The sequence below is a fragment of the Hylobates moloch genome, unplaced genomic scaffold, assembly GCF_009828535.3.
Source record: "Hylobates moloch isolate HMO894 unplaced genomic scaffold, HMol_V3 SCAFFOLD_21, whole genome shotgun sequence".
In the NCBI taxonomy this organism is placed as follows: Eukaryota; Metazoa; Chordata; class Mammalia; order Primates; family Hylobatidae; genus Hylobates; species Hylobates moloch.
The window spans coordinates 10899464-10923121 of record NW_026652296.1 but is presented as its reverse complement, the minus strand read 5'-3'; the positions used below and the strand labels follow the sequence as shown (position 1 = coordinate 10923121).

Here is a 23658-nt window from a genome sequence, read left to right as displayed (position 1 = left end):
AAACCATTCTGGCTAACATGGTGAAACCCCGTCTCTACTAAAAATACAAAAATTAGCTGGGCGTGGTGGCACGTGCCGGTAGTCCCAGCTACTCGGGAAGCTGAGGCAGGAGAATCGCTTGAACCCGGGAAGCAGAGGTTGCAGTGAGCCGAGATCCTGCCACTGCACTCCAGCCTGGCGACAGAGCAAGACTCCGTCTCAAAAAAAAAAAAAAAAAAAAAAAAAAAAAAAAAAAAAAAAAAAAGATATTGGCATGAAGTTGGCCAAAGATAGAATGTATGGTGCAGTGCTCTTCTGCACAGATATCTAAGGAATTCCATTGCAGCACTGCTTGGGACAGAAAAACTGGAAGGAACTATATGTTCATCAGTAATGGAAAAGATCAAATTCCAGTCCATTTGCACTACGGAATCCTGTGCAGCCACTTAAAAAGTGAACTTGACCTGTCTGTACTGCCATGGAAAGAATTTGACATATTGTTAAATTCTTTAAAAGTAAGTTGAAAAATCAGTCTCTCGCCCATTCAAGAAATATTTATTAAATGTCCACCCTATGCTGAGAACTATCCTTGCTGTTGGGGCTACGTTTATAAACAACACAAGATCAGTTTCCTTTTCCTGCAGAAGAAAGCCAGAATTTAAGCAAACCCATCCAACAATTCCAGCTGGCAATAAATGACAAGAAGAGAAATTAAGGCCGTGTGACAGAGAGTGGCATGTGGTAGAGAATGGATTGGGAGCTCAAGCAGTCAGGGAGGTCTCCCCTGGAGGTAGCACTGGAGCCCAGACCTGTGTGGTGAGAGGACCCAGTCCAGGGACGCTCTAGGGAAGGAGGGTTTTGGCAGCAGGAACTGCAGGAGCCAGGGGTCTGAAGATAGATATGCGGGAGTGTGGCGTGCTCCAGGAAGAGAAGGAAGACCAGTGTGGCCAGGATGCTGCCTCACAGGTTCTATAGGCCTGAGAAGGAGCTGGGTTTCTAGTATATGCACCACGACAAGAGAGTTGGAAGCCCTTGAAAAAAAATCAGTCTGCTGGTAATAGGCACCATATATGTGATAGGATCCTGTTTATTACTTTAGTTTTATTTTATTTTAATATTATTTTTTGAGACAGGATCATGCTCTGTTGCCCAGGCTGGAGTGCAGTGGCACAATCACGTCTCACTGCAGCCTTGACCTCCCCAGGTTTAGGTGATCCTTCCACCTCAGCCTCCTGAGTAGCTGGGACTATAGGCATGTGCCACCACACCCAACTAGTTTTGTATTTTTTGTAGATACAGTCTCACCCTGTTGCTCAGGCTGGTCTCAAACTCCTGGGCTCAAGCAATCCACCCACCTTGGCCTCCCAAAGTCCTGGGATTACAAGTGTGAGTCACCGTGCCCAGCCTATTACTTTAAAGATAAACTTGATAGTCACATGGTAGAAGAACTGGCAGTCTACATATTGAAGTGTTAATAGTAGTTAAGAGTAGTTACCTCTGAGCAGGCAGTGTGAATAGAGATTCTCTTTTACTCTGTACCTCAGTGAGTCTGAATGTTTTATGGCAAAATATGTTTATTATTGAATAATTAACACAGCATACTCATGATTTCACTCAGCCCTCAAGAAGTATGTCATATTTTACATACAGTAAGGCACGGTAGTGTAAATTGTACCATGATACCTTTTCACTGCCTTTTGGACTTGAATCCCATACTGTCTTCCTTTATTACATCTAAAACAGTGGATGTAACCATAAACAGAAGTGGATTTACTCTCTCCCTTTCTTCTTTTCTGCCATTCTTCCTTCAGGAGGCTGAACGCTTTTGCTGTATTACCTGCTTTCTTAAACGATTTTGTCTTCTTAAAGGAAATTCTTCCTTAAGCATATTTTTAAAAATACCATGCCTTTTACTTCACTTTAAAAAAATTAGCCTGGTTTGCACCAACCCCCGCTTTTGTGTTTCTATAGCCTGCTCCACTGGCTGCAGACGAGGGTGATGTGGGTGGTGGAGAGTCCCCTTTGCTTCTGGAGGGCATATGAGGCAGATACTTGAGCCATCCCTCTGGCTTTTGTGCCTGCTGCTGACCACTCTTTCCTTTCGCCTAGAACTCAAGGTGCCCTGACCCCACACTAGCCCAGGGTAAAGCCCTCTGGGATTGTCCAGACGGCCCAGTGCCAACAGTGGGTCAAGTGCACAGGTGGCAGCTGTGGTCCAGTCTCAGCCCCCAGACAGGGCTTACTTATCCATATAGAAAAATCCAAAATGTTTGGATTTGTTGCCATCCTTAAAGATGGAGATTTCCTGTAAGGAAAACCAGAAGGAAAACTGGCCCATGTTAGATCCTCAGTCCCACATGGCTACTGTCAGCCTTTGTAGACAGGCTGAGCCAAGATTGCGCCTCTAATCCCAGCTACTTGGGAGGTTGAGACAGGAGAATCACTTGAACCCGCGAGGCGGAGATTGCATTGAGCCGAGATGGCACCATTGCACTCCAGCCTGGGCGACGAGTGAAACTCCATCTCAAAAGAAAAACAACAACAAAAACACTCTTGAGCTCCAAAGAGCCCTAAAGAAGCAGGTAAAGTAGTCTCCTACCCTCTCATTTTCCTTCACCCACCACGTCAGGTGTGTCTTACAGGAAGCATGGCTGGAATCTCCCCGTAGGGGAAAATGAAGAGCAAAGGCATTTGCTGTTTCCTAAGAGGGTAAGGAGATCAAATGTCCAGCTCCTGCTGTCACTCAGCCAGCCCACACCTGCTGGGGCAATACAAAAAAGTAGGTTTCCTATATTTTGTAAGGTATTGTGTTACAGTAAACTTAGCAGTTGACAAGTCTGTAATACAGTGATTTTCACCCTTTTTTACAGTTTGTTTTTTTTTTTTTGAGACAGAGTCTTGCTCTGTCACCCAGCCTGGAGTGCAGTGCCATGATCTCGGCTCACTGCATCCTCCACCCCTCCAGGTTTAAGCAGTTCTCTCCCTCAGCCTCCGGAGTAGCTGGGATTACAGGCGCATGCCACCACGCCTGGCTAATTTTTTGTATTTTTAGTAGAGACGGGGTTTCACCATCTTGACCAGGCTGGTCTTGAACTCCTGACTTAGTGATCCACCTGCCTCGGCCTCCCAAAGTGCCGGGATTACAGGCGTGAACCACCGTGCCCAGCCGATTTTCACCCTTTTATACACGGAAAGTTTGCCAGATAAGCCGATTCCACAAAATGGCAGAAGTGAATTAAAACTTTGCTTGTAAAGTTTGACTTGCAATTAGTATATCTTGGCAGCTTATTTGATGACTTTTTAAAACAATCTCAGCTTCCTTACATGAAATAGAGACCCCTTTCCTGCTGCCTACACAGGGAGATGCTGAGAAAAGACCTGTGAGTGCCTCAGGAGTGGCTGAGGGCAGCGGACAAATGTCGAGGCTCAAATCCTGCGTAAGCACAGAATGTTGTAGACACCCTCGTGCAGGGCTCTGAAGAAAAGATGCATTACCTTTTTAAATAACAGTAGTTCATGATTATGGGAAAATTCAAAGTTAAGGAAAAATATTTTAAAAGTCCATCAAAATCCACACATTTGGCCAGGTGCAGTGGCTCACACTTAAAATCCCAGCACTTTGGGAGGCTGAGGTAGGTTGGATTGCTTGAGCTCAGGAGTTTGAGACCAGCCTGGGCAATATAGTGAAACCCCGTCTCTACAAAAATACAAAAATTAGCCAGGCATGTTGCCTGTGGTCCCAGCTACTTGGGAGGCTGAGGGGGGAGGATTGCTTGAGCCTAGGAGGCGGAAGTTGCAGTGAGCTGATATCACGCCATTGCACTCCAGTCTGGGCGACAACATGAAACCCTGTCTCCAAAAAAAAAAAAGAGGCCGGGCTTGTTGGCTCATGCCTGTAAGCCCAGCACGTTGGGAGGCTAAGGCAGGTAGATCACCTGAAGTCAGGAGTTCGAGACCAGCCTGAGCAACATGGAGAAACCTCATCTCTACTAAAAATACAAAAATGAGCTGGGCGTGGTGGTGGACACTTGTAATCCCAGCTACTTGGGAGGCTGAGGCGGGAGAATCGCTTGAACCCAGGAGGGGGGAGGTTGCAGTGAGTCGATTTCACGCTATTGCACTCCAGCCTGGGCAACAAGAATGAAACTCCGTCTCAAAAAAAAAAAAAAAAAGAATCCACACATTCTCCATACACAGATTCTTAGGCTCCTTTCTGCCCCCCAGAGTGGTTTGCTTGCCCCCCTTATCCAGTCATCTCTCAGCATCTGTGGAGGATCAGCTCTAGGACTCTCCACGTATAGAAAATTTGTAGGTGCTCAAGTTCCTTATACAAAACGGTGCAGTTGGCCAGGCGCAGTGGCTCACACCTGCAATCCCAGCACTTTGGGAGGCCAAGGTGGGCAGATCACCCGAGGTCAGGAGTTCGAGACCAGCCTGGCCAACATGGTGAAACCTCTTCTCTACTAAAAATACAAAAAATTAGCCAGGTGTGGTGGTGCGTTCCTGTAGCCCAGCTACTCAGGAGGCTGAGGCAGGAGGATCACATAAACCTGGGAGGCAGAGGTTGCAGTGAGCCAAGATTGCACTATTGCACTCCAGCCTGGGTGACAAGGGCAAAACTCTGTCCCAAAAAAGGGGGGGGGGGGGCAGTGCAGTGGGCCCTCAATAGCCACAGGTTCCACATCTGCCAACCCTATCCCTGGATGTCAGTGATGGTCCACACGTTTTTAGCTCTGGTACTGTGAAGGGGACTTTACGTGGCTTATTTTCACTCACCCTCCTAACAGTTCTGTGAGTGGGTACTATTAGTCCCACTGTACAGAAGCGGAAACTGAAGCTCTGACAGGGGACTTAATGTGGCTCCAGGTCACCCAGCTAATAATGAGGCTGCCAGAGCGAAGGGACCCGTGGTATTTTTTCTGAAGCCTCTGGGAGGCTTCAGGTATTCATTTATTTTCCTTTTTCTTAAACCCTCTAATGCTCTAGGCCCCAGGGCCTTGCAGGCATTGTGAGATCTGAGTTGGGGATCACACGGCAGTGCTTTCTGTTCTGTTCTCTCCCTCTCTAGGCATCATGGCCATCCTGTTCTCAGGCATCGTGATGTCCCACTATACACACCATAACCTCTCCCCAGTCACCCAGATCCTCATGCAGCAGACCCTCCGCACCGTGGCCTTCTTGTGTGGTGAGTTCTGCTTCTGTGTGGCCGTTCGCAGGCCCACCCAGAGCTGATCTTTCTTCTTCATCCTGTTCTAGAAGTCAGTTGAGACTTTCCCTGGCAGCAGGGCAGCAGCTCCTCAGAGCCAGATCCCTCACTCCCTTATCTTTTGTTTGTTCGTCTGGCTTTGAAATTTTGTAAAGTAAACCAAACACCTAATAAATGAACATCTGGCACCTACAATTTAAAGACCAAAAATAGTGAAAACCAATTATGAACATTTGATACATGCATTTTTAATGTATTAATGTGAGATTTCCAAAAATGTATTCCTCAGAAATAATATTAATGATGGTTTGATGAAAATGGCTTCATAGTCAAGCAAGGCATGGGGCTCACACCTGTAATCCCAACTGCTTGGGAGGCTGAGAGGATTACTTGAGCCCAGGAGTTCAAGGCTGCAGTGGGCTATGATCTTAAAAAAAAAAAAAAATAGAAAAAGATAAAGCTTTTGTAGTCAAACAAGAGTTTAGGAAATCCTGGTTAAATAAAATGTAACATTTATGAATTGCCAGACTTTTCAGCAAATATGCATTGTCAAATCCTTAACGGGGGATATAGTTATAGAATTTTCCAAACTTGTCCACAGAATCCTTTGTTCACAAGAGCAGCCTGAGGGACATCACTCGGGGACAGTTTGCAGTAGAGGTGTCATTTATTGGGCTGGGATAAACCACGATGGCTTTGTCTTTAAGCAGTTTGTTCGAGTTCTTGTTCCCCCATGCTCAGACATACCCATGTATCTCCCCACCAACTTTATACTTGGAAGTGGTTGGAGTCGGGGAACAACTCTCACCATATCCCTTTAAGCTGGCCCCCAAGTGGCTCTGCCCTAGCTGTCATCAAAATCACCCCTGGCATTTTGGGGGACTTGTCTCTTTTTTTTTTTTTTGAGATGGAGTCTCGCTCTGTCGCCCAGGCTGGGGTGCAGTGGCGCGATCTCGGCTCACTGCAAGCTCCACCTCCTGGGTTCACGCCATTCTCCCACCTCAGCCTCTCGAGTAGCTGGGACTATAGGTGCCCGCCACCATGCCTGGCTAATTTTTTTTTTTGTATTTTTAGTAGAGACAGGGTTTCACCGTGTTAGCCAGGATGGTCTCGATCTCCTGACCTTGTGATCCGCCCGCCTCGGCCTCCCAAAGTGCTGGGATTACAGGCAAGAGCCACCATACACGGCCACTTGTCTCATTTTTAATTGCTACTTCCACACTGTTAGTGTGCTAGGAGGCAGGGGCAGGCCAGGCAGAAACTTCAGCAGATTAGGAGGCTCAGGTGAGGAGTGGTGACATGAATTGCCCATGGTCTCATGGCCAAAAAGTGGGTATGCAGGCCAGGTCTCTTTATTCCTGGGTCAGAGGGTATTATTTGTACAGCACCTCTCTCAGAAAGCCAGGCTACAGATTCTGACCCTGACCCTCCCAGTTAAAGACACATAAAGCAAATCATCCATCCAAAAAGATTCTATTTTGTACCCAGCAGTTTGGCAAATGTTAAGTTTTTTTTTTTTGAGACGGAGTCTCGCTCTGTCACCCAGGCTGGAGTGCAGTGGCGCCATCTCGGCTCACTGCAAGCTCCGCCTCCCGGGTTCACGCCATTCTCCTGCCTCAGCCTCTCCGAGTAGCTGGGACTACAGGCGCCCGCCACCACGCCTGGTTAATTTTTTGTATTTTTAGTAGAGACGAGGTTTCACCGTGGTCTCGATCTCCTGACCTCGTGATCCGCCCGCCTCGGCCTCCCAAAGTGCTGGGATTACAAGCGTGAGCCACTGCGCCCGGCCTAGCAAATGTTAAGTTTGATAATATCCACTTCTGGCCTTGGTGTGTGGAAAATAGGCCTACTGGAATATTTTCTGGAGAGTCATTTTCCTCGTCTGTCTGAATTTAAAAGGCACGTGCTCTTTGGCCCAACAGTTCAACCATGTGGAATTTAGCCTGTACTGGGGTGTTTGTTGAACCTCTCAGAAATAGAAACAGTCTAAATATCCATCCATAGAGGATTGGTCATTAGAAAAATTGTCGAATTTTGACAATTTGTCAAATGTGACAGAAAAACCGTCAAATTTCTCTGCAAATAAACAGTATCCCGCCCAGGGAAGATGATAAACACAATTCTGCCTGTTTGCTGAACACTTTCATTAGCAAGGGTCCCAACTGTGGCAAAGTGGCAGAAATTCAGAGCAAATGGATACTGTGATGTATCCAGATCCTGGGGTTGATGCTGCCAGGGAAAAGCATCCACTAGATCTGAATGTCTTCTAAATGTGTTCATTTGGAAAGATCACACAAATATTAGATAAGAAAAAAATTTCAAAGAGAGGAGGGTGGGTAAACTCTCCAGCTTGTGGACTTGTTTTAAACTTGGGTACCATTCAAAGGAAAAACATTGTTAGAATGTAAAACAGCCTTGCTGTTTATGATCAACTATTTTAAAATACAGTTTTAGGCCAGGCGTGGTGGCTTACGCTTGTAATCCCAGCACTTTGGGAGGCCAAGGTGTGCAGATCACAACGTCAGGAGTTCAAGACCAGCCTGGCCAACACAGTGAAACTCTGTCTCTACTAAAAAAAAAAAAAAAAATAGCTGGGTGTGGTGGCAAGTGCCTGTAATCCCAGCTGCTTGGGAAGCTGAGGCAGGAGAATCACTTGAACCCAGGAGGCAGATGTTGCAGTGAGCCAAGATCATGCCACTGCACTTCAGCCTGGGAGACAGAGTGAGACTCTGTCTCTAAAAAAAATAATAATACACAGTTTTAATCTCTTTAGTCATGCTATTCTGAGGGACATCACAGTTTAAGCAGAGAGCCTAGTGTAGAAATTTATAAGGTGCTTTTTCTTAAAATATACAAATTTGTGTGACAGAGAGTAAATATTGGGCTCTTTTTGGCTTGCAGAGTGGAGCCAAGAGTTAGCAATGAGTCTTACTCTGCAAATCCTGCTGGGTGTGAGCTGTGTTCTGAACCTTGTGGCAATGTTAAATATATTAAGCTAATCATGTGGAAGTTAACCAGAGGCCCCTTCACATTTGTCATGTGGCGTCTGCAGTCATTTGCTCTGAATTTTTGCCACTTTGCAACAGTTGGGACCCTTGCTAATGACAGTGTTCAGCAGATTGACAGAGTCATGTGTTTATCATTTTCCCTGGGTGGGATCGTGTTTATTTGCAGAAGTATTTGACAGTTGAATTATTACATTAAGAGATTTCTGAATACCAGGGACGTGTAGCTTATGTAATAGAAAAGAATGAGAGAATTTAAGCACAAGTTTGACCAAATATTGGCTGCAGGATTTTCAAGAAAATAAGGAAAGTGTTGTATTGGATTCTGACTGTGAATGTTTGCTTGCTTAACAATTTAGTACCATATTGGAATGAAATAATTGAGGTTGAATAATCCATTGTTTGGTTTGTTTCAGAAACATGTGTGTTTGCATTTCTTGGCCTGTCCATTTTTAGTTTTCCTCACAAGTTTGAAATTTCCTTTGTCATCTGGTGCATAGTAAGTATTTTCCTTGTTTTTTTATTTAATTACTTATTTGTAGACCAATAAACACATGTTCTGGATTCATTTATGTAACTGTTAACTGTTCAGAGTCAACAGCTACATAGACACTCTTTTGTTTAAAGTTTCTTTTGTTAAAAAACAAAATCACAAACATACAGTAAGGGGGCAGGGGTAGAATTAAGTGAATAAATATCCCCAGAAAGGACTTTTGCTTGTTTTTTAAGATTTTTAATGGCCTTGAATATTATGGTCTTTAAATAAAAGTACAGGTTTATAGATTTTTGTGTGAGGAAGTAAAAGCAGATTTCAAAATTGAATATGTAATTGATCATAACCACATAAAAATATTATACACAGAAAAAAGAAAATATGTAAAGAAAATATAGCCACATGTTCACAGTGGTTATAGAGCTGGGATTTCTTACTCTTTTCTACTTTTTCTGGATAATTTATTATGTACTTCTTACTGCAGTTTTCTTCAAATTTGTCTATTTGCCTATTTGTCTGTTTATAAGATATTCTTCCTGCAACCTGGGTACTTCCACCTCTTAGTCAGCAAGAGCTCATTGCTCTTGGTCACTGTTATTTGTCCTCCAAACTCAGGTTTCAGGGCAAGAGAAAAGCAGCAAAAGTCCTTTTCAGAAAATTTAATAGCCTAGGCCGGGCGCAGTGGCTCACGCCTGTAATCTCAGCACTTTGGGAGGCCGAGGCTGGCAGATCATGAGGTCAGGAGTTTGAGACCAGCCCAGCCAACATAGTGAAACCCCGTCTCTACTAAAAATACAAAATTAGCCGGGCGTGGTGGTACGCACCTGTAATTCCAGCTACTCGGGAGGCTGAGGCAGGAGAATCACTTGAACCTGAGAGGTGGAGGTTGCAGTGCAGTGAGCCGAGATCACGCCATTTGCACCCCAGCCTGGGCAAAAAGAGCGAAACTCCATCTCAAAAAAAAAAGTATAATAGCCTTTAGTGTGGCCACGGGGTAGAAAGGGACACATTTGATCAAGCCTGAAACACAAGTGTAGGCATGGAAGATTGGATTTCAGTGGGCGAAACGGGGAGGTGACTATTTCAGCCACAGGTTGGGAGGAAAATGAGAGGATTCCCTGGGGTGACAACTCAGTTTTCTCTAAGCAGTTAGGCCCAGGCTGGCCCTGCAGCTAGTGGAGATGGCCTATTCAGATGGGTTACAGTTCCTGCCCTGTAAACTCAGCTTAGTGGTCAAGAGCATGGGCTTTGGGGTCTGAACCAGATTTGAGGCTTGGATCCATTACTTCTTGGCTTGTCAACTTGGACCAATTACTTCATCTCTCTATACCTCAGTTTCCTTGTCTATAAACTGGAGACAACAATACCTACTTTGTAAGACCTTTGCAAGGATTTGAATTTAGCAGGATAATGCATGTAAAATGATTAGCATGTTGTCTGGCATAGAAATGTTTGATGATGGGAAACATTTACTCTTGGCCAGGCATGGTGGCTCACGCCTATAATCCCCAGCACTTTGGGAGGCTGAGGCGGGTGGATCACTTGAGGTCAGCCGTTTGAGACCAGCCTGGCCAACTTGGCGAAACCCCGTCTCTACTAAAAATACAAAAATTAGCCGGGCATGGTAGCACACGCCTGTAATCCCAGCTACTAGGGAGGCTGAGGCAGGACAATTGCTTGAACCTGGGGGGCAGAGGTTGCAGTGAGCCAAGATCGCACCACAGCACTCCATCTCAAAAAAAAAAAAAAAAAAACTCTCAAATTCATGCTTGTTAAAGGAATAAATGTAAAGCCTAAAGAATGTACTGTATATGTCTATATCATCCTTTTCAAGTAGTTATGGTGAGAATCAAGATGAAGAAAATGAAAGTAAAGTAATAAATGTCCTAAGAATCCACTTAGATAAGATTTAAACTTTAGGCTGGGTGCAATGGCTCACACCTGTAATCCTAGCACCTTGGGAGGCAAAGGCAGAAGGATTGCTTGAGACCAGGAGTTTGAGACCAGCCTGGGCAACATAGCAAGACCTCATCTTTAACTAAAAAATTTAAAAAATTAGCCAGGCATGGTGGTGCATGCCTGTAGTTCTAGCTACTTGGGAGGTTAAGGTGGGAGGATCACTTGAGCCCAGGAGGTTGAGGTTGCATTGAGCCACAATCCCGCCGCTGCACTCCAGCATGGGAGACAGAGCAAGACTTTGTCTCAAAAAAAAAAAAAAAAAAAAAGATGTAAACTTTACATAAAGCTGTACTTTGCCAAGACTAACATGCCTTTGGAGGTGGAGAGGAACCAAAATCCACAGCAAGCAGCTGGCAGGCTAAGCCGGGGCATGTGGCCTCCTGGTAGACCCTACCTCTGCGTTCCTCTTGCTCAGAGAGCAGTGTTTCCATGCATGGGTAGGTCCTTCATAGCTGCCCTCCTTTCCCTGAGGGAGAGGCAGAAACACCTTGTCTGTCCCCCTAGGGCTGGTATGATCAATGCAGGCCTGTCCCAAGGGGGGGCGCCTTTGGAGTCAGGTTGCCCTTAAACTAATCTGTGAATACTTCTGTACAGCCTCTTGGCATTCAGTTTTGTTCTGCTGCCATTACTAAAGCCCTTCCTGATAACTCGTCAGTCCTCTCTTTTCTGGCTACTGAGAAAGGTAACGTACAAAGCTTTATCCTTTCCTAGATGCATAGAATCCCGCGGCTGTGGCAGCACGCCCATGCTGGGTCTCTGATGAGCACGGTGTTGCTCATGTCTTTTATGGCTGAGGGGAATACTGCATTTGTAGTGGATATGTTACACAGTCTGCATTAGCTTCATTCAGGAAGCTTCAGCTTGAAGAGCCAGATGTTTACACCTAAGACTTAGTTTGTTGCTATCAACAGGTGCTTGTACTATTTGGCAGAGCGGTAAACATTTTCCCTCTTTCCTACCTCCTGAATTTCTTCCGGGATCATAAAATCACACCGAAGATGATGTTCATCATGTGGTTTAGTGGTAAGTCAAATCTTGGACAAATAGGGTGGGGAAATACCTGTTAAAAGCACGCCCCATAGAGGGAGAGCTGTGGTTCTCTGCTAGCGCTCTTGGCAAAGCCACAAGTAATCAATACTCCCGTTTAATGGCACCCACTGCAACCAAGATGGTGCCCCTCACCATGGTGCTATGAAGTGGGCGAGGCTTGGTTGGAAGAGGGCAAAGGACATGCCCAGGGTCACGTGACCACTGGAGGCAGAGCCGGGATTTCTGCCATTCTCCTGGACAGTACAGTGCAGTCCGGGATGCAGCTGGGCGTGGTTCAGCGCCTCCCTGTGGGTTTTCTAGGCTGAAGTAATAATGGACTCAAGGTAGAAAAGGTGAAAGTTGAAACTGTTTCATACTTTATGTTAGTTTTAGGATATTTTTCCTTTTAGTCACAAAGTTCTGGTAGTTTAATTTGAATGTTTCAGTTGCTATTTAATCACTTTTTAAAGGATGGAAATGATTTCATAAATCTTTGCTTCTAAAGAACTGGATCCATAGGCATCCTTAAATTTATTTTTGAGCAATGCATACTGTTCTTTATGCTTTCTTGCTTAAATATTATAATTAAAGTATTTTCCGTGTGGGTTGGGTTATAGCAACACACTTTATAATGTTCTCTATCCAAAGGCATATCTGCAAGTTTGTCTCAGATTTCTTTCAAAAGGCCATGTTTAAAAATGTATATGCTGCATATATATGTACGTATGTGTATATATATGTATACATTTATATATGGTGAGAAAAACTCATTTTTTTCCTAATCTCTTTTGCCAGTGAGGCAAACTACTTTGTAAAGTGGTGGCAGAAGTGTGTCAGTGGTTTCTAAAGTGATGTGAGCTATTTGGGAAGGGGGGCATGAGGATAAGAGAGCGTTACGGGGAAGGTTGGAGTGTATTTGAAATGGCGGGGGCTGTCGGCTCCTGTTCTCTCCCAGGCTCTCCGGGCTCTTGCTCCGTGGGTTTCCATCCAGGCTTTCCTGGATCCTCAACAAGGGGCACTGAACAAGCCTCTGCTACCGGCCCCTCCCATCATCATTTAAGCAATCAGAGCTTCTCCTTCCCACAAAACACCAGCATCTTCAGCCAGAGTTCCTCCTCACGTCCCCCGCAGCTGCGTCCGCGCCTCTTTCGCCATGGCCAGACCCCTGCGAGTGAACCGTGCTCGCTGCACTTCTTCACCGCCTGTCCATGGGGCTGGAATGGGCCTTGGCAGGTCATCAGTGACCTCCTGCAGCCAGACCTGGAGGGGAGGCGTCTGCCCCCGTCCTAGCCCACCTCCTTCCCACTGCGCCTGCCTTCTGACGAGGACCACTTCACCCTCTTCCCCGGCCTCCGGGCCATGCTCCTCCTTTCTCTTCTTTGACGTCTCCTTGGGCTCGTCCCCCTTCACTGACCCCTCAAATAGTGGCTTCTTCAGGACTTGGCCCCAGCCTTGCTTCTGTTCGTGTGTTCTGCACTTCACTGAGCGCGCTCACCTGTCCACTGGCCTTCACTTCCACCTAGTCCCAAAGCTGCTCCCGCAAACCCAGACCTCCCTCTGGGATCCGTACTCCTGTTTCCAGCTGCCTGTTTGGATGCCGTGGAGATGCCGCCATCCCTATGCCTTTGCATCCCCCTTGCCCAAGAAATCCTACTTTGAATTGCCCTGTGGCCTGGCTAGCTGATACTAAGCACTTGCTGGGTACACACCCTGTTAAAGCATATTACATGTCTCATGTCACTGAATCCTCTGGCCCGTGACAGGTTTAGAGAGGCTGAGAGTCCCTTGTCCTCACCATGTCTCTGTATTATGTGCCCTTTGCTCTTGCCCTGCTGTCTCCCCATCTGGGTCTGGCCTGCAGCAGTCTGGCTGTCCTACCCCAGGGTGATGTGAGCCTCCCCACCTTCCTGTCTGGGGTAGGTCTTGGTGCTGTCTGCACCCTGCCCCCCCACCCCCCTCCCCCTGCCATCTCTTCCAGGTACCATTTCACAGCCTCATTTGCTGTGTCTCCTCCCAGCTGCTCTAGGAGCTCCCCAAGGGTGGGGCTAGGACTGCCTGTCCCCGCCGTACGGCGCCAAAGAAGCCAGGAAGCTTCTAACAGAGGAACGTGCTGTTTCCTAGCTCAGTCCGTGCCCCTCAGTTGTGCCCTAGTAGCCTCACAGAGGACCAGCCAGCCTGTCATTACCACCTAAGCAGCCCACAGCCCCGTCAGTGCCACCAGGGGCCTCCACAGGGGCAGCATCTCGAGATAGGAGGGGTACTGGACACATTGCATCCTGTGCTGTTGTGGGTATTAGTTGAGTGGCCCTGGGCGGGCCATGCTGCTTTTGGCCTCCATCCCTCATCTGTGTGTTGTGGACAAGAGTAGCACTGCTCGGTGAGGATTCCTGTGAAGATCCAGTGATGCTCTGCACGCTGAGCACCTGCACAGGCCTGGCGCACACACAGGGAGGGCTCAGCCCACAGCAGCTGTCCTGCAGTTTCCAAGACACGAGCATCAGGCTTGCTAAGTCCTCCCACACCCGCACCTGGGGCTCTGTAGCTGGGGCAGGCCACCTCATTTGATCTGCCCACGTGGGCATGGAGGTGAGTCTGTGGTCCCCACATCTCTGCCACCTGCTCTTTACACCCCAAAGCCTCACAGGGTGAGCACACACTCTTCAGCAGGGCCATTAGAATAGTCAGCTGGTCGCAGTGCTGGGCTGGCTGGATTTCCAGGGAAGCCAGCCCATGAAGCTGCTGCCTCTTCACTGTGTCCTCTCACGCTGTTTGCTGTCACCCAGGCCTGCGGGGAGCCATCCCCTACGCCCTGAGCCTGCACCTGGACCTGGAGCCCATGGAGAAGCGGCAGCTTATCGGCACCACCACCATCGTCATCGTGCTCTTCACCATCCTGCTGCTGGGCGGCAGCACCATGCCCCTCATTCGCCTCATGGACATTGAGGATGCCAAGGCGCGCCGCAGGAACAAGAAGGACGTCAACCTCAGCAAGACGGAGAAGATGGTCAGTACCACGTGCCTGCGGGGGTGGGGCAGGGGGCTGGCCTGCTGCACAGCTGGTGGTCCCCACTGTCAGGAAATGGGGACATGAGCCTTGCTTTGAGGATGCCCAGCACCTCCACACACGTCACACACGCACACACACTGGTCATCCCCCCTGAGAAGGAGGTGACAGAACTTGAGTTCTGAAGCATGGCTCTTGGGGTAGGGGTGTCTGGCGGCCTTGTGACCTGCCGCAGCCAGGGAGGCTGTGGGCGACCCCATCTGCTCCCTCTCTGAAGCTCCATGGGGCACCACAGGAGTCTGGACCTGTGCCACTCTCCCAGCAGTGCCTCTGCCCTGCCAGCAGCTGAGACACCTGTCAGGGCCCAGGTTTGAGGGTTTCAAAATCCTGTCATTCCCCAGTATGGTTTTACTAAAAACCACCTGTTGGGGGCCTGAGGAGGGGAGGACGGCTTGCGGTGGCTGTGAGGGCCGTGAGAGGGGCAGATATGGTGTGGGGCTGGAGGTACCCAGGCCCCAGCTGTAGAGAGAGCTGAGGTTCTGCAGCCTGCCCACCTCTTCTTCCTACAAGCCACCGCCCCTGCCACCAGGCTGCCTTCCTGCCCTGTCTTCACCCTCAGGACCTCTGTGCGAAGCTAGGCCCTCTGACCAAAGCAGAGGCTGCTGTAGGCTCCAGCCCAGAGCATCCCCTGCCGATCACCATGCATTTCTGGACGTGCATCTCTTTCTAGTTCCCGTATTCTAGGCCTCAGTAACTTTAATCAGTCATCAGAGGCCTAGGAGTCCTCACATGGCTAACACTGGAGTCAGGGCTGGCAAGACCATGGCCTCCAGTCTCCATGCTGGGCCCCTCACCCAGTGCAGTGCTGCTGGGAGGAAATTTCCAGATGGCCGTAAGGCCTGGCTCTGCAGAACTTCCATCACTCTAAAAGGCCCTTTGCCCCCACCCCCTATCTACCAACTTTTTTGTTTTTCACAAAAGCTCTAGCTTAGGCCTTTCTGGATATCAGAATTGGTGGGGGGGCTTGCTACACACAGGCTGCTGGGTCTCACACCAGCATCTCATAGGTCTGGCATGGGGTCCGAAAGAATTTGTGTTTCTTCTTATTTTTGAGACAGGGTCTCACTCTGTTGCGCAGGCTGAAGTGCAGTGGCGTGATCGTGGCCCACTGCAGCCCAGACCTTTTGGGCTCAAGCGATCCTCCCACCTCAGCCTCTGGAGTAGTTGGGACTCCAGACAGGCGTGACCCCACCCAGCTAATTTTTTCTTATTTTTAGTAGAGATGGGGTCTCACCATGTGGCCCAGGCTAAGAATTTGCATTTCTAACAAGTTGCCAGGTGGTGCTGCTGCAGCTGATCCTGTGAACACACTTGGCGAAGCACAGCACTAGCAGAAACAGGACAGCTCCTTTGAGGATGAACCGCTGAGTTTCTGGAATGTTTTCTGTGGCAGTCAGTGTGCTTGCGTTTTCCTTGGATTATCTCAGATTGTCCCAATAGCCTGCCGGAAACTGGTGCTTTCATTATGCCCATTTTGCAGATGAGAATGCTGAGGCACCAAGAGAATCAGACAGCTGTGGGCACAGACTCCCGAGCCTGCCCTCTTTACCACCACACTGATCAGCAGTCCTCAAAATGGGGTCCCCAGACTAGCAGCATCACTGGAAACCTGTTAAATCTGCAGACTCCCAAGCCCATTCAGACCTACTGAATTAGCACCTCTGCAGGTGGCTTCGGTGGGCTCAGTATTTTGTGGTTTCACAGGCCCCCCAGGTAGATTCTAATACAGACCAGTGTTTGACAACCACTGCTTCACAGCATCTAAATGCCCTCCCCTCCCCCGCCATCCTCTCCCCTCCCTGCACCTGTCCCCCCTCCCCCTCCCCGCCACCTGCAGTGAAGCTGCAGAGCACACTTCACTGTGGCCCCACCGAGGCTCCTCCAGCAGAGTGGGTACTGCACTCAGAGCCTCTCTGCTTTGCTCCTACCTGTGACCCGAGTCCCGCCTCTTCACCTCCGTCCCTCCCCTCCACATGGGGTCCTTTTCTCGTCCCTCCCCAATTCCTACAGGATGTGTCCCTCTCCCCTCTCCTCTCCTGACTTGATTGGCAAAAGCCTGTCCACGGTGGAGTCCTAGCTAAGAGAGCCACAGGCAAAGAGACAAAAAGCCTCCCTGTGCGATTTGCTGCTAATGAAAAGCCCAGAACAGCAGTTCCGGTCCTGGTTGCATGATAGAATCACCCAAAAAGCTCGAAAAGCTTAAAGACCAAGCCCCAGCCCGGCCCAGTCCTTCTGTTTTAGCTGTCCTAGGTGGGGTCCTGGGCATCCATTGTGCCCTGACGGACCTTCCTGCCTTCTCCCTGCGGGCTCCTAGGAGGCCATCTGCTGCCTACCATCACCCTGCACTGATGGTCAAGTGGAGTTAGGGTTGGGGACACTGGCGGCCTGGGTGGTGTGGGGGCTTCTAGGAGGTGCCCCCCGATGGTGCCAGCTGGTGGCTGTTGGGCCGCCTTTCCTCCCTGCTCAGGGCAACACTGTGGAGTCGGAGCACCTGTCGGAGCTCACGGAGGAGGAGTACGAGGCCCACTACATCAGGCGGCAGGACCTTAAAGGCTTCATGTGGCTGGACGCCAAGTACCTGAACCCCTTCTTCACTCGGAGGCTGACACAGGAGGTGGGATACCAGCCAGGCCACACTTTCTGGGGGTCCCTTGCCTGCCTCCTTCAGGACCTGCGGTGGCCCAGGGTAGGGTGGAGAAAGAGTGGGGAGGCAGGAAGGCTCACGTGGGCCCGCCAGGCCACCGCCTCCCGATCTGGAGGCTGGACGTGCTTGTGGAACTCGGCATCTGCTGTTTTTCCTTCGCTGCCACATTTAGTGTGAGGTTAATAATAGACTTGTTAACACAGTTTGGTTTTCCTGGATGATAGACTCGGGGTATCGATCAGCTACTGAATCGGAGCTGAGGAATTTCAGACATACCAGGGCCTCAGGCTGTGGCCCAAGTCTGCCCCCAGCTCTGGGCTCTGGTTCTGTCCCTCAGGGCACTGCTGGCCTCTCTTTAGTTGGAGGCCTTGGGTGGGGGTGGGACTCTTCCCGCTGCTGCCCACTTTGTTTCTGAGCAGGCCCATTTTCCACCCTCCGGCAGCCCTGATAGCTGCTGGTGTGTGCTCTCTTCCAGGAGCCAGGCAGCTCCAGTGACCGTGACCATGACCGCTTCCTTCTCCAGCATCCCGTGCAGTGGATGCAGCTGTCTCCCTGACAGCTGAGGAGATGGAGGCCCAAGGGGGTGCAGTAACCCCGCAAGGTCACAGCCAATACGGGCATAATTGGGAGCAGAGCTAAGTGTGTCTGACTCCAGAGACCACATTTTCAACCTCAAGCCATGCTACCTCCTCCTTTCTGAAGGACACCTCCCGTGACGTCCACCCCCACAAAGAACAATCCCAGCTCAGTTTGTTCAATTGAAACTGAAGTTGCCTGTGGCCATCACCCTGCCTCCCACTTCTTCCCTAGACACCCCACACAAAGCACCCAGCAGCCTCCCCTCCCTTCCTTGGCCCTGCCCCTGACGCCCTGACGCCCTGACGGCTTGGTTGTCTCTCCACCCAGGACCTGCACCACGGGCGCATCCAGATGAAAACTCTCACCAACAAGTGGTACGAGGAGGTACGCCAGGGTCCCTCTGGCTCCGAGGACGACGAGCAGGAGCTGCTCTGACGCCAGGTGCCAAGGCTTCAGGCAGGCAGGCCCAGGATGGGCGTTTGCTGCCCACAGACACCCAGCAGGGGCCTCGCAGAGGTGTGTGCATCCAGCAGCCCCTTCAAGACATAAGAGGGTGGGGCGAGGTACTGGCTGCAGTCACCTGAATCCAGAACTTGCCAGGCCTCTGGAGCCAGGCGACTTCTTGGGAAACTGTCATCTCCCCACTCCTCCCTGAGCCAGCCTCCGCTCAGTGTGACTCCTCAGCCTACAGAGGGGAGGGAGCATGGGGCCAGGTGCCAGTCATCTGTGAAGCTGGGGTGTCTACCCCGCCCCCACCCGGAGGAGCTCTGCCGCCCCCTGCCTAGAGGAACACCATCTATAGTTGTGCCATTCCCCAGCCACCGCCTTCATGCTGCCCCCGCCGGACTGGCAGAGCCAGGGGTCAGCTGCCTGCCTTTGAGTCATCAAGATGCCTCCGCAGCCACAATTCTGACCTAAGTGGCAGGGCCCAGAAATCTTGAAAACCTCCCGCTGCCCTTTGTGATACTTCCTGTGCTCCCTCAGAGAGAAACGGAGTGACCTTTTTTCCTTTACCTGATTGGCACTTCACAGCCTGTCTCCCTGGGTAGCAGGTGGCTGCTGCCCTTCTCTGGGCATGTTCTGAATGTTTACACTGGTACCTTCTGGTATCTTCTTTAGAGCCTCCTGCAAGCTGCAATGCTAGGCTTTTATCTTGTGAGGTCAGAGCGCCCTCTAGAGGGAAAAGCTAGAGGCACAGGGTTCCTGCCGGCCCACAACGGCTGTCTTGATTTGCATTTTACAGCAAAGTGCTGAGAGCCTCTAATCGCCTTGTGCCATCTGATCTCCCTCCCCACCATTCCCGTACTCGGTTCTTTTGTCTAATCGGAGGCCACTGTGCCGAGGCCCTGCGGTGTCGGCTCACTGCTGCCATCTTTGCTGCTAATCAGGGTTCCATCCTCTTTCCCCTCTCCCAGTTCCCTACCACGTTGGATCCCATTCATCACCCATGCTAGGGTCCCCAAAGCACTGGGGCAGGGTCCAGAGCAGCAGCACCCAGTGCTCCCACCTCCCACTCTGACCTGGGGCCCCAGCACCCTGGAGCGGACGCTCCACGCACACACACCCCAGCCCTGCCCCAGGGGCCTGGCCCCCTCAGCCATCTCAGGGCGAGGAGCTGCCAGTCATGTCCAGATGGAATGGAGTCACTGACTCCCATCCTCTCCTTATCTCCCCTTTGACAAGCCTCAAACTGCTCAGCTCATCAAAGGGCCATTGCCAACTTCCGGATGTGGTTCTGGGTCCCAGGGAGCCTTGGAACCTGGCACCTGGGGTGGTTTAATTCATCACGTGCATTCCTGCTTCTCTAGGGACACAGTGGCCTGCATGGGCCAGCATGGACCCTGGGCTGGAGCAAGTGCATCTCCATCTCTTCCACCTCAGGCGGTGTGGCTCCAGATGTCAGGAGGGACTGACCTCAGGACCTTCCAGGTTCCTCTGTGCCAGGAATGAGAGGCCAGTCCTTATCCTACCACCTCGCCTTGACCCTGAAGTCAGAGCAGGCCAGCCGGGCAGGAAGCACGCTGTTTACTTTTTGCATGAAAAGTAAATTTGTACTTGATAGAGCTAAAATATGATCTTTTTTAATTCCTCAACCCCATAATTTGAGCCATTGCCTTGCTTAATTTTGGTCTCCACCATTTCCTTTTAGTGGAGAAGAGAGGAAGTCAGAGGGTGGGGACCTTTGCCTGCCCCTGGGCGAGTGGGGGCAGGGATCTGAGACCAGATTGTTCTCCTGCCCCTGCCAGAACTCACTCTCCTCTGAAGTTTAGGGTCCCATCTCCCAGATGTAAGTTGCTTTGCAAACTCAGTTGTTTGCCAGGATTTCTTTCTTTCCTAATCTTAAATTCACAGATAAAGCAATGAAAAGAGTGAGATCCCATTTCCGTCTGCCCCCTCGTCACCAGGTCTGATAGCCCAGCCACATCACACCTGGCCTCACACTTTCAGCTGAGACTTGAAAACGATGCTGTGGCGGAAGAGCATGTGGGGCTTGGTGGAGGGGCCCCAGGATTTGTTGGGGCACCTTCCCCAGGAGGTACCAGCACCTGCCTCGATCTCCTGTGAGCCTCTTCTGCCCCGTCGGCCAGGTGAGGTCAGCAGCCTGGGAGAGTGCCCCCAAGAGATGAGGGCACCCCGTGTTCCTTGGCAATCTTGGCTCGCCTTGGTAACAAAAGGCCATAGAAGTCTGTTTTTCTGGGTCAATTTTTTTGCCTGAGAATAACAAATTGCTGCTGTCTACCTTTAGCACACCCAATAATTCTATTTGGGGCAGTGAATGCGTAGAAGATATAAAAATACGCAGCTTAACTGTATCTTCCTGCGTGTGTATTTATTTTCTTCTGGGTCTAGGCCATGGTACAGGAGAACTGTGGCATGTAGGAGGAATACTTCAGCATGAGTGAAGGCTGGAGCCAGGGAGCGCTGGAGGAAGCCAGCCCTTTAGCCAGGAGCCCCTCCACCACAGGCGCTGCCGTGTGGAACGAGTTCTTGGAATAAATCCCATGCTTTCTGCAGCCTGTAGTTCTTATGACCCCTCGGAACAACCACCCCCTGTGGCTTGTGTGAGGTCTCGCAGGGAAAGGGGCTGGCTTCTAGGTCTCCGAGATAAGTTTGCAGGTGGATGGGCCAGGGCCAGGCTAAGGGTGGCTCAGTTCCATCATCTGGAGGTCAGACACTCTGTCCAGAGGCAGAACTGAAGCCCTCTCGGCCCCTACCCTAAGCCAGCCACCCCTCTTCACAGTGGGTGGGCTGGGCTGGGCCAGCCAGGCTGGCTGGCATGAGGCCAAGGGGCAGGCCTGAGCGCCAGAGTCGCCCAGGTTAGCCCACAGGATTCCTTTGTATGCTCTGGAATGCTGAAAGATGGGTGACTGGGGACCCTTCTTAAAACCCTTGGCAAAGGTGCCATCGGCAAGGCTTGGCCTCATGAAGTCCCGGGTCCGTGTTCCCGCAGGGCGCACATGCTTGGAGAGTCCTCAACAGGGTGGCCGAGGCCAGGCCACTTCTGCTGCGGATGGGGCAGGCTGGGGTGTGGGTGTGGCCTGGGGTGGCTCAGGGCTGGAACTGCTGCCTGATTCCTGTGTGGGGAGAAGCTCAGTGGCCGTTTGCTGCCACTGACAAGGATTTCACATGCAGAAGAGAAAAGGCCCCCCTCCGCCCCCCGCATTCCCTGCCGAGTGAGTGCCAGTGTTTGCTGCCCTTGCTGGGGGCGGGTAGGAAACCCTGAGCTTCCTGATGCGGAGTCATGAAGCAGAGTCCTCGGGAAGGCGTCTCCAGAGCCCCGGGTCCTCCATCTAACACCCTCCGTCTCATGCCCTCCGTCTCACAGTCAAGATAAAGGCCTCAAGAGAATAAAGAGCCAGCTCCCTTCCATTTAGGCTTCTGCCATTTCCCAAACAGTTCTCCAACAGTTAGACATTGAGGGGCTTCACTGTTATCTGGCATGTAACAGAAGGAGGAAAACTAACACACACCCCCTGCCCCATCCCATCCCCTCTCCCGAGCCATTTTCTTGCTGTGGCCTCTGGTGCCTTGGAGTTGGTCTCCCTGGCTGCTCTGTGGGGGCTTCACTGGCTTTGGGGTGAGCGCAAAGTCCTGGTGAGCAGTGGGCCTGTGACTGGGGGAAGATGTGCATCCGTGGTCAAAAGTCACCTGCCAGCCCTGCGGAGCCAGAGCCTCAGGCTGGGATGGGGAGGCCTCCCTACTTCCACCTGGATGGTGGGCATGGCCTGGCTTATACCAAAGGCTTTGACGGTTTCTCCAAGTAGGGATCTGCAAGTCTTGAATTGTCCTCAAGATGACGAAGCTTGAATTGTCCTCAAGATGGATGTGCATCTTACATTCCTTTTCATCATTTCCTTTGTAAAAATGAAGAGTGCTGGGTTTTTGTTTTAAGAAGCATTACGAAGGCCAGGCTTACTCATTTTTCCCTCCCAAGTGAGCTGCAAGAGGCCCGTTAGGCCCCTGTTTCCTGAGCAGTGATGTGCTGCTCTTCTTGATGGGGCTTTGGGCTGGGAGGGGAAGGCGGGTCAGAGATGGGGGACCTGTGGCTGCCATGTGGGAGGCCCTGCGTCATCTCGTTGGACTCTTTAAGGGAGTCAGGAATAGATGTGTGAACAGTCGTGTCACTGGATGCCTATTTAGAAATAAAGTGTATGCTGCTGAATCGGAGCCAGTGTCTGTGTTCACGTTCAGGTGGCTTTGCAGATGCACAGGTCACACCTCCTAGACTGGGCTCTGTGGCACACAGCTACCCAGCCCCTGGGCCAGTGGCAGCCATGTCACCAGGAAGTAACAGTGCTTAGGAGCAGGGCTGGGTCCGGCTGGCCTGCGTCTGGTTCCCACGTTTGGCCCTCAGTGAGGAGCATGTGAGGCTCGGCCCCCAGCCAGGCTCAGCTTCTCCTCACGATGCTGGGAGCCCTTCCTCCCTGGGCTCGCTGGCTGTTCGCCCAGGCCGCAGGGCTGCCTGACCTCCTGCTCAGGGCTTATAGATCAGTCCCCCACAGGCCTTTGCCTGATGGTGAAATGGGGAACTTCTGTCACTGAACCTGCCCTGCCGCAGGAGTGGGGGCATCCATAGCCTCTGATCGGAGGTGGTGGCATGTGGGGCAAGAAGGGTCATGAGTTTGTCTATACCCCCACGTACTTCCAAAGGCATCCAAGCTGCTGAAGGTAACAGGCACGAACCAAAAGCGCATGTGATGTAAAATGAAACCAGTCAGGAGAAGCTGTCCTGGCCCCGGCCAGGGGGCAAGAGCTGAGTTTCCTGGTTCCTTCCCACCCTGTGCTTCAGCCCACCCCAGGGGAGACTCCTGAGGCCACAGTGGGCTCCCATGGCTTTTGGTGGAAACCCAGATTCAGAGAAATATTTCTCCACCATAATAAAAACTGCAAGTGTGATGACAAGTGGTAGCTGACACTTGGCCTCAGTGTCAGGGAGGCACCACGAGAGTGATAAGGACTCTGGCTAACAGCAGAATTTTCCAGGCCAGCCCTGCCTGCGAGGGTGGCTGGGAAGTGGAGCTGCGCTGTGCTGAGCAGAGTGTCAGCTGGGACGGAATGGAGTGCTGGCAGCAAAGGTGGGGGGTGGTCCTGAGTGGGCACCTCGTTCCCACAGAGGGAACAGGGTATGTTTCATTTGTATTTCAACCTTCTCAACTCCCTAGAAAAAGCTCTCAGGGTAGAGGGGAGCAATCGAGGCAA

General features: G+C 50.7%; 1 protein-coding gene across 1 annotated transcript in view; it reads left to right on the top strand.

Moving 5' to 3' along the window:
- SLC9A8 (solute carrier family 9 member A8) overlaps positions 1–22692 on the top strand; it is a 79525-nt gene extending 56833 nt beyond the window's left edge. Inside the window, exons 10-15 of the mRNA XM_058433265.1 lie at positions 5048–5164; positions 8607–8689; positions 11554–11665; positions 14455–14675; positions 17203–17349; positions 18286–22692. Of these exons, the coding sequence (XP_058289248.1) occupies positions 5048–5164; positions 8607–8689; positions 11554–11665; positions 14455–14675; positions 17203–17349; positions 18286–18393 (788 nt within the window). The 3' untranslated portion in view covers positions 18394–22692. The remainder of the gene's footprint in view (positions 1–5047; positions 5165–8606; positions 8690–11553; positions 11666–14454; positions 14676–17202; positions 17350–18285) is intronic.
- The last annotated feature ends 966 nt before the right edge of the window (positions 22693–23658 follow it).